Here is a 10,282-nt window from a genome sequence, read left to right on the forward strand (position 1 = left end):
CAAGGCAGGGTTATTGGGAGGTTGCCGGCCTGGGGTCGGCTGTTTTGAGGTCCCCAGTCTCGCCAGCCCCAAACTTGGCACCTGCCTGGGCCCTCTGCAGGCCTTAAGGTCTCCAGATGAAGATGAGTCTCTCTCCTGGTGGCCTTGGGTTTGACAGGGTTCCCCCTTCCCTCACCCCATGTGACTCTAATCATTTTGTGAGTTTGTCTCCTCCCTCAGATGCGGGTCTGTGGAGGTCAGTGGTCCCTTTGGCCTCATTCAGGGTTCGGTTCCTGGTTGGATAGATGAAGGCATGATCGGGTAACTAATAGGCGGACAGAGCTGAGGTCCCCAGGGCCTCCTAGGAGCCAGACCCCACTGCTCTCCTCAAGGCCCTCCTCACCCCCTCCCACTCAGCACAGCAGCGGGTCTGCCTCGCCGCCTGCCGGCCTCAGCAGGAACTGCCACCCACCCAGGCCGGGGAGGCACCGCAACCCGCTCTCCGCAGGAACTTTGCTCTGGTGGCCTCACTGGGAGCCTGCAAACTGGGGGTGGCTTTGCTCACATTCGACCCGCCAAGTTGATCACCTGGCCTAGGTCTGCCCTCCCTCCCCCCCATGTCTGGGAGGCTCCAAGTGCCCCACCCCCAGGGTCCTTCCTCTTCCCTGCCAGGCAGGCACTCCCTAGCCCACCACTGCTGCCCTCTGCAACGGGGCTCCCACCTGTTTGGCTTTAACCCTGGTCCAGTACGCCAGTATTCTTCAACCCAACTGGGACTCGGACCCTGGTCCAACCTCCTGTCCACTGTCCCTCCCTGCTTCCCCAGACCCCAGGCCACACAGTCAGCCCTCACCCTCTCTGGCCAGCTGGCCTCCCTTCTCTCCCAGTGACCAGCCACCGATGCCTGGCCCCCTGCTTGATCTCCGTGCTCCTGATTCTTAAGCTGAGTGGAGCTGATGGGAGTTGCTCCTCAATGCCAAGTCCAGCTGCCCATGCTCCCTCCCAGGGTGACAGCCCTGCCTTCTCCCCTCCAGCATGTACGGCTAGATGGACAGGTCCTTTACTATCCTCCTCTGCCACCGCACGAGGTACATTCAGGGACGACAGTGGCCAGAAAGCAAGCAGTAAAAATGTTCTTTGGCTGAACTTTGTGTACACATCATGTCAGTAAAACAAAAACAAAGACAAAAGAGTGGGTTGCCTGGGTGGCTCAGCAGTTGAGCGTCTGCCTTTAGCTCAGGGCATGATCCTGGAGTACCAGGGTTGAGTCCCACATCAGGCTTCCTGCATGGAGTCTGCTTCTTCCTTGGTATGTGTCTCTGCCTCTCTCTCTCTCTCCATGTCTCTCATGAATAAATAATTTTTTAAAAGAGGGAAAAATGAAGGATTAAAACTTTGTATCTTTTCAAAAAAACAAAGGAATACTTACGCCAACATATACGAGGTTTTTTTAGATTTTTTTATTCATGAGAGACAGAGAAAGAGGCAGAGACACAGGTAGAGGGAGAAACAGGCTCCATGCAGGGAGCCCAACGTGGGACTCAATCCTGGGTCTCAAGGATCACACCTTGGACTGAAGGCGGCGCTAAACCGCTGAGCCACCTGGGCTGCCCAACATATATGTTTTTAACAGTAATGAACAATATCATAGCCCAGTCTCTGTGTTTAAGGCTCAACGTCTGCAAATTTGATAGTGATTTTGTCAATATTTTTCTCCCAGCCCAGCCATATTTGCTCACCTATTTTGCTATCGTTGGTCAAAAAACACTTTATTAACCTTCACTTTGGTAATTTACTTTCCCTTGAAGCCACAGATTTGGGAGAACTTTATGCAGGATCCATTTGGTAGGGAGTCCTAAAAATTCCACTTCATGCTACATTCTAGAAATTCTATTCCGTTCATGTCTTTGTGTGACCAAAGCCAATCCTCATGGCTTTCAGACATCCCTGCAATTGGAAAGTAACTCAAGCCCTCACTGCAGCAATGTGGTCTGTTTTGCTACTAAAACACAGGGGAGGGACGCCCAGGTGGCTCAGCAGCTGAGAGTCTGCCTTCACCTCAGAACATGATCCCGGGATCCTGGGATCGAGTTCCACATCGGGTTCCCTGCGTGGAGCCTGCTTCTCCCTCTGTCTGTGTCTCTGCCTCTCTCTGTGTCTCTCATGAATAACTAAAATCTGAAAAAAGAAAGAAAAGAAAGAAACCAATGAACTTTTAGCTAATTTTGTTACATGAAATCTACCTCTTGGTTTGGGTTGCAGAATGAGGTGGAGTCATCAGGAGCACGGTGCACTGGCACTGGGCAAACCCAGAAGCCCACACGTCTGAGTAGGCTGGGCTGCAAGGAGATCCGTGTAAGGACAGCTGGGCCCTGAGTCCCCTCCCCAGCCAGCACAGGCAGGTGACACCCCGTTCCTCACTGGCAGGCAGTGGATGATAAGTGCACGGGCTCTCAAGCCTCAGGGATGCTGGGCTCCCCTTTGAGGATGGCAGTGAGGCTAAGCAGGAGACAGTGGGTCAGCAGAATGTTGCTCTGTGGGACCCTCAGAAGAAACTACCCTGCCCTTGCCTGATCCCCCAGACCAGGAGCCCGCCCTGGAAGATCCTACCATGCACATGAGGCTCCTAGCTGTGGCTGTGCAGGATGACAGGTAGCCAAGGGGCATTGGAGGCCTGAGAGAAAGACGCCAGAACTGATGGGGGGTGGGGGAGCAGGTGCCAGAAGAAAATATGAATAGACCTGAAATTCGGAGAAGAGATCAGACTCTGTGAAACAGGATGCTACAAGGGGGGCATGTGGATTATAACAGGGAGCACTTAGAAATTCTAGATGTGCTGTCAAGTAAAAAAAAAAAAGAGGTCAGGGATCCCTGGGTGGCGCAGCGGTTTAGCGCCTGCCTTTGGCCCGGGGCGTGATCCTGGGTACCCGGGATCGAGTCCCACATTGGGCTCCCGGTGCATGGAGCCTGCTTCTCCTTCTGCCTGTGTCTCTGCCTCTCTCTCTCTCTGTGTGTGTGACTATCATAAATAAATAAAATAAAAAGTCAGCAAAACAGCCATAAATTGAGAAAACCTCCCAAAAATAGAACGGAAAGAAAAAGAATTCAATCATTCATTCATTTTTGAGAGAATCTGAAGCAGGCTCCATCTCATGACCCAAGCCAAAATCAGAAGTCGGTCACTTCACTAACTGAGCCACCCTAGGCACCCCTGGAGAAGAATTTTATTTATTTTTATTTTTTTTAAAGATTTTTAAAAATTTATGATAGACATAGAGAGAGAGAGAGAGGCAGAGACACAGGCAGAGAAAGAAGCAGGCTCCATGCCGGGAGCCCGACGCAGGACTCAATCCTGGGACTCCAGGATCGCGCCCTGGGCCAAAGGCAGGCGCCAAACTGCTGAGCCACCCAAGGATCTCCTGGAGAGGAATTTTTAAATAGAAACAAGAACATTAGAGACTCAATGATGGGCTTGATCTATCATCTTAGTGACGGGGGTTCCTGAGACTGAAAGCAGAGAAGAGAGGGGAAGAAGTTATCAAAGAAATAGTGCAAGAACGTGGATGGAACTGGAGGGTATTATGCTGAGTGAAGTAAGTCAGTCGGAGAAGGACAAACATTATATGTTCTCATTCATTTGGGGAATATAAATAATAGTGAAAGGGAATATAAGGGAAGGGAGAAGAAATGTGTGGGAAATATCAGAAAGGGAGACAGAACGTAAAGACTGCTAACTCTGGGAAACGAACTAGGGGTGGTAGAAGGGGAGGAGGGCGGGGGGTGGGAGTGAATGGGTGACGGGCACTGGGGGTTATTCTGTATGTTAGTAAATGGAACACCAATAAAAAATAAATTAAAAAAAAAAGAAAATATCCCCAAGTTCAAGGGTGCTATTTTCTAAACCTAGAGGGCCCGACATGCTGACCAAATGGTTGGGGTGGAAAATCATGAAATTCTACCCTTATTCTGAAGAGCTAACAGGGGAAGCAGCCCATGTCCATGGATGGATGGACGCACAGCACGTGGGTATGGACACATGATGGAATAGTATTCACCCAAAAAAGGAGGGGAGTTCTGACACCTGCTGTAAGACATGAGCTTTGAGGATGCCGCTGAGAGAGCCAGTCACCTATGTGCAAATACTGTAGGATTCCACTCCTAGGTGGTCCCTGGAGGAGCTGAGATCACAGGAAGGAGGATGGCCAAGGGCTTGGGGGGTGTGCAGAAAGGGATGTTAGTGATTAAGAGAGACAGGGTGTCAATTCTACAAAATAAAGTCATGGAGATGGCGGATGGCAATGGTTTCACACCAGCACAAGTGTACTTTTTAAAAGATTTTATTTATTAGAGCATGCATACGTGAGAGAGGGAGAAGGAGAAGCAGACTCCCCACTGAACAGGGAGCCCAATGCGGGACTCGATCCCAGGACCTTGGGATCACGACCTGAGCCGAAGGCAGATGCTTCACCGACGGAGCCACCCAGGCACCCCAGTACGAGTGTATTTAATAGTACTTAACTGTACACTCAAAAATGGTTAAGACAGTAATCTTAAGTGTGTTTTACCACAATTAAAAAAAAATGTTTTAGAGGCAGAAGGGCTCACACAATGGCTGGACAGCCAGGAGGTAGAATCACAGGAATTGTGATTCTACCAATGTGTGAGGAATCCTTCCTTCATGATAGCGCAGACTCACTCATTCATTAGGTTTTACTAGACAATTTATAGTTGATAACCTTTGATGTCAGTTTTTCGTTAGGGATACAACATTTGAACTTTATCTTAGAAATACAGAAATTGCTGGGTATTTTGTTTCCCAGAAGGCTTTTAGAATTGTTTATTCTCTCCTCTGGATATGAAGGTAGATGGGTGCCACTGGTGGACTTACTGTAAACAATGCAGGCAAAGGACCATTAAGGTGAGTGGTATGGCACCTCTGGAAGGACTATGGGCTGCTCACCAGGCCTCCTAGAGTTGGTTCTGTGACACCTGCTGTGGCTCCACACCCAAGGCTACTCGGCCCTGGACAGCACTCAGAGTAGGGGGAGGGTGTGCCCCAATGAGGGTCAGTGTTCGTGGAGCTACAGACACCTGCTTCACCTGTGTTCCGGTAGGAGTGCCACAAGGACAAGGAGCTCTCTGTGGCCTCAGGCCTGGACTCCTGTCCAAGGCTAGATGGGACTGACTACGGCAGACACCGTGTTGGCGGACGGCACTGAAGTCTCAATAACCGTCCTCTGGGTCTGAGCCAACCAGGGCAGTTGCAACACCATGATGCAGCTGATGTAACTTCTGTTGCCAGCATCCCAGCAGTGGGTTCACCTGGCCAAATGTTGGTGAACTTCGTGGATTTTAACCACAATTGGTTGGGACCACTGCCTCTTTTCAGGTGGGCTTCATCACTCTTTCTGGGACCCGCTGGGGTGAACACAGGCGTTTTTGGGACCTTGCTAAGGCAACCTTGAGTTGGGATGCACTTAGCTAGGGTTTATGGGATATTCTCATGATGTTCAGTCTTGCCAGCCTTTCCTGGGGCAGGTGGGTCTTCTTTGGCTGCCAATCAGTCACCTGCAGAGCATTAACTTGTGGAAGTGAAGAAACAATTCGTAGTATGAACCAGAAATGAGTCTGCAAATTGGGAGCAGGGGGCTTGGTTCTCCCCAAGAGCTGGATAAAAGTTGTCTCCTTTGATAAATGTATTTCATAACAAAGTATAAACAATTGAATATGCCACATGCTTTTTTCTTTTTAGATGGAGATTGCATTTATCAGAATTCCTGGTGTTTTTTTTTTTTTAAGATTTTATTTACTTATTCATAGAGAGAGGCAGAGACACAGGCAGAGGGAGAAGCAGGCATCATACAGAGAGCCTGATGTGGGACTCCATCCAGGGTCTCCAGGATCACGCCCCGGGCTGCAGGCGGCGCTAAACCGCTGCGCCACCGGGGCTGCCCAATTCCTGGGTTTGTGAAGCATAAATCTGTAGGAACATCTATGCAAAACCCCAAGTGTTACCCAAACCAACGTCAATTCCAACAATCAGATACAAATTCTATCAAATGCCCTAGGGAAATGTCTGAATAGCCCTTCTGTTTTTTTCATGAAACAATTCTGCAAAGTCATGATATGGCAGTCAAAGAGAATACAGCCAAAAACAATGTAAGGAAAAGCATGGAAGAGATGCACTTGTTAATTTATACAAATGTTATTTTTTCCCAAATTTTGTGATGCTTGTGGCGTTTGTCCGTTTTTAAAGATACTTTTTTTTCTCGTTTTATCTATTACCATGAGAGAACGGCAAAATATTACAGTATTGTAAAATCAAGCACGTTTTTAATGTTATGCAAACGACACACGTTATACAAGAATATTAACTTTTATGACTACCTTATTATCCTTTTACACTTTTTTCTTAAAGAGCCCTCCCCAAACTGTCCATGCTTGAGGCGCCCCAAACCCGCATTCACCTCGCCCCCTACGTTTTTGCAGCAGCAAGTGAGCTCGGCTGCGGAGGAGACGCACTTCAGATGGTGGTGCTAGGACCCCACCAGCTCCCGTACAGGGACCCAGCGCGCGACCGGGTGCCCGAGAATGCCGACCCGGCTCCGGTCCCCGAGCACGCAGCGCCCCCGCTCCCGGGGCTCCGTTCTCCCCGCCACCGCCTGCGCCCCGGCTCCCCAGCGGGGTTCCCCCCTCCGCGCCCCCTCCGCGCACGGCCGCGACGTCTCCCGCCCCACGTCGCGCACCGCCCGCCGTTCGCTTGGACGAGCCGAGCGCGGATTGGCTCAGAGGCGCGGGAAGTGCCCGCCCCCCTCCGGCCGCCGGCCAATGGGGAGGCAGGGCCGGGTCGGCGGCCGGCGCCGGAAGCGGCCGAGCGACGAGGGGACGTCGCGCCGCCGGGTCTCGAGCAGCTGCCGCGGAACCGCGGGACGGACCCGGACTTGCCCGCCCGCCATGGCCGAGAGCGACTGGGACACGGTGACGGTGCTGCGCAAGAAGGGCCCCACTGCCGCCCAGGCGAAGTCCAAGCAGGTGCGGCGCCGTGCGGGCCTCGGGGCTCCGGGGCGGCCGGTGGGCCGGGGACGCGGGGCGGGGCCGGGGCGAGGCCGCGGACTGGGGGCGGGGGGGTCCGGGGGCCCGAGGGGCGGAGGGGCGGGAGGACCAGCCCGAAACCAGGGATGGGAGACGGGAGACGGGAGACCTGGGCGAGGGAGATGGCCGGGCGGGGACGGTGTGCGAACGGGAGAGGGTGGGGGAGCGGAGCGGGCCGGCGGCGGAGGCCGGGGCTGGAGAGAGGAGGACCGGGGCAAGACCGCGGCCGCGGACTGGCTGCGCGGGGCTGGGTGTGCAGGAGCCTCGCAGTGTTTGGGGCCAGTGATATAGGCCTGGGAGGGAGGCCCGGGTGAGGCCCCAGGTCACGGAGGTTGGGAATGGGCGCAGGGTGGGCTTGTGGCCAGTGACAGCGGGGTGGAGCAGGGGACCAGGGGAGGTTGAAGGGGAGGACTGGTGGGCAGGGACTGGGGGACTAGGGAGCAGGGGGCAGTCCAGGCGCCCCGAGGTCCGAAGCTGGTTGGGGAATGGCTCTGAAACCTGCTTCTGGCTGTCTGCAGTCTGTCCCCAGGCCCAGGTGCCTAGAGACCCAGGGCATAGGTGGACTCTGCTTCTGGGTGTCGGGAGCGTAGGGGACGTGCCCTGAAAGGGATAGAAGGTCTCTAGCTTGGCTGGTCCACCTGTGATCATGTATGAGACCAATGTGGAGGGCCTACCCTGCCTGTCAGGTTTGAGCCAGAACTAGTGACCTGACCTGCCTGGAGCTGGTCTGAGGCCTGCAGGATCTGAGCTAAAGTCCCTGTCCTTTTTTCCAGTGGAAACTTAATAGTCAGGAGCTAGGAGTCCCGTGAACGCGGGTAGAAAGCATCTCTGAACACAGCAGCCGTGGCGCAGCCCCGGTCACCACTCTAAGGCTAGAGTCCTCAGGAATACATCTTACTAGCATTTGGCAGGTGGAGGTCAAAGGGTATGGGTCTGGTTGACGGTGTTTGGGGGGCGATGCTAGGATGGACTGGCCCAGGGAGGCTGTGGCAGGCCGGCGCAGGCATTCCTTACTGTTGATGCAGGAGCAGGGCTGTGGTCAGCGTGGGTTCTCAGCAGCGAGAAGTGGGCTGAGTTTTCCTTGTTGGCACCTTATGGACAGGCACCTGGGTACCTGACGGCAGAGGGTTTTTGTGAACTGAGCTTGGGTTTTAAGACCGGCCTCGTTTCTCAGTGCTGGACAAGCCCTGCCAGATCTGAGTTTGACCAAACACTGTGTCCACGTTTTCTAGGCCATCTTAGCAGCTCAGAGACGAGGAGAAGATGTGGAGACTTCCAAGAAATGTAAGTACCGGTGCTCCCTCATGGAGGGAGGGGTGTGCTGCTGGGGTTCTCCCTGCGACAGGCATTAGTGCACCCGCCATGCACCAGGGGTGTTGAGGCGGCTGCCGCAGCTGGAACCAGGCTGGGACCTTAGAGGAGCAGCGTGCTAGGTGTAGTCAGCAAGCAAGGGAGCAGGAGGTGCCCTGTGCTCCCAGCTTCTGAGCTTCCCTGTGTTCTCGTCACCTGGTTTCCCACGTCACCGTGGCACAGAGTGCCTGTGGGGCCTGCTTCCTGTTCTGAATTGGCTTTTTTTGGGTTTGTTGCAAACCACATGCTATGATCTTGCCTCGTGCGGTCCAGGGGCTGCTGGCCAGAACAAACAGCATTCAATCACCAAGAACACGGCCAAGCTGGACCGGGAGACTGAGGAGCTGCATCATGACCGTGTGACTCTGGAGGTGGGCAAGGTGATCCAGCAGGGTCGGCAGAGCAAGGGGCTGACCCAGAAGGATTTGGCAACGGTGAGCGTGGTGGGCCCCATCCTCCCAGGCTGCAGGCGGGCGGGGGTTGCAGCACAGCTTGGGGACTCCTGCTTGCTCTGGGATTCCCTGGGGAAGCCACATCAGATTAGCCGTAACTTCCTGTTGAGTGTACATAGACCCCAGATCCTCTGCGGGCACACCCAGGAAGGCCCTTGGCCCCGGTGTTGTCCTGGGAGGGGAGCCTGGGGCGACTCCCTCGGCTGTGTGCTAGTCTTGTGGCGCCTTCCCGAATTACCATCCACAAAATACGTACCTTTAGAAAATCAACGAAAAGCCGCAGGTCATCGCGGACTATGAGAGCGGACGGGCCATTCCTAATAACCAGGTTCTGGGCAAAATCGAGAGAGCCATCGGTGAGTGTCCTCGGGTCCTTCATCGGGTCTCTGCTGCTGCCCGACCAGGTGCAGAGCAGCTAAAGCACAGGAGGGCCTCTGAGGCTGCAGGATTCTGCAGAGCCTTAGGGAGCTCAGGAGTATCATTCACAATCCCTCCCCCCCGCCAGTTTCACATTTTCTCTGTCCCCTTTTTTTGGCTGGCCAGTGCTCTCCAAGCCCATGGACAGAAGGCTCAGAGGCCATCCTGTTCAGGCCCTGGTGTCCTCCCCTCGGGTATTGGGCTCCCCCCTGGTGTCGGTGTGGCACCAGTACGTGGGGCTCCCAGAGCACTCAAGTCTGGTTCTGGGGGTGACAGCTCCCCTCTGCCCTGGAAGGTCAGTGGGTGCAAGGACAGTGGGCTGAGGCTGGCCAGGACTGGTGTGGTCCACAGCTCCCTCCTCTGCCCACCGCTCCTTCCTATGGAGGAAGGGGCTAGTGCTCAGAGGGCAGTGTGGGCACTACTGCCTCCTCAAGGTGGAGGGGTGGGGGCACCGTGGCACTGCCCTGCCTCTTGGGTCCTGGAGTGGCCACCGTGGCGGTGAGCAGGCCAATGGCTCTTTCAGGCCTCAAGCTGCGGGGGAAGGATATCGGGAAGCCGATTGAGAAGGGGCCAAGGGCGAAATGAACACAAAGCCTCGAAATCAGTGCATTCCGGCTGATGTCGCCTGGCTGGTTGCCCTTGACCACCAGCGCCAGTGCGGGTCTCTTGACGTGGCCGCGCGGAACGCGGGGCGCCAGCCCTGCCCAGGAACCCCCTTACCCATACCTGCTGTCAAACAAACAAAACCTTGTATAGCATTGCTTCTCCTGAAATTTTTTCCTCTCCATCTCCAGTGTCTGCCCAGACGGGGTGGCTCCCCGGGGACCTCTGAGTGGGACTACCTCAGGTTGGTGGGGCTGTGGGATGGGGCAACCTGATCGGGAGAGAAGACCCGTCTCCGGTCCGGCTTTTAGAGAAGCCAATAAACATTTGTTGCCCTTCCTTCTGGTGGAGTCATTGCTGTCCAGGGCGGTCGGCTGTGCCCCCCACGT

The 10,282-nt window shown here is 54.5% G+C and overlaps 1 protein-coding gene across 1 annotated transcript; it reads left to right on the forward strand.

Annotated features, from left to right (window-relative positions):
- The first annotated feature begins 6,813 nt into the window (after window positions 1-6,813).
- EDF1 (endothelial differentiation related factor 1) lies at window positions 6,814-10,232 on the forward strand. Its single transcript, XM_025475871.3, has 5 exons — window positions 6,814-7,011; window positions 8,304-8,355; window positions 8,695-8,855; window positions 9,136-9,229; window positions 9,814-10,232. The coding sequence occupies exons 1-5, from the start codon at window positions 6,934-6,936 to the stop codon at window positions 9,873-9,875; spliced, it is 447 nt and encodes a 148-aa protein (XP_025331656.1). The 5' UTR covers window positions 6,814-6,933; the 3' UTR covers window positions 9,876-10,232.
- The last annotated feature ends 50 nt before the right edge of the window (window positions 10,233-10,282 follow it).

Source organism: Canis lupus, chromosome 9 (assembly GCF_003254725.2).
Source record: "Canis lupus dingo isolate Sandy chromosome 9, ASM325472v2, whole genome shotgun sequence".
In the NCBI taxonomy this organism is placed as follows: Eukaryota; Metazoa; Chordata; class Mammalia; order Carnivora; family Canidae; genus Canis; species Canis lupus.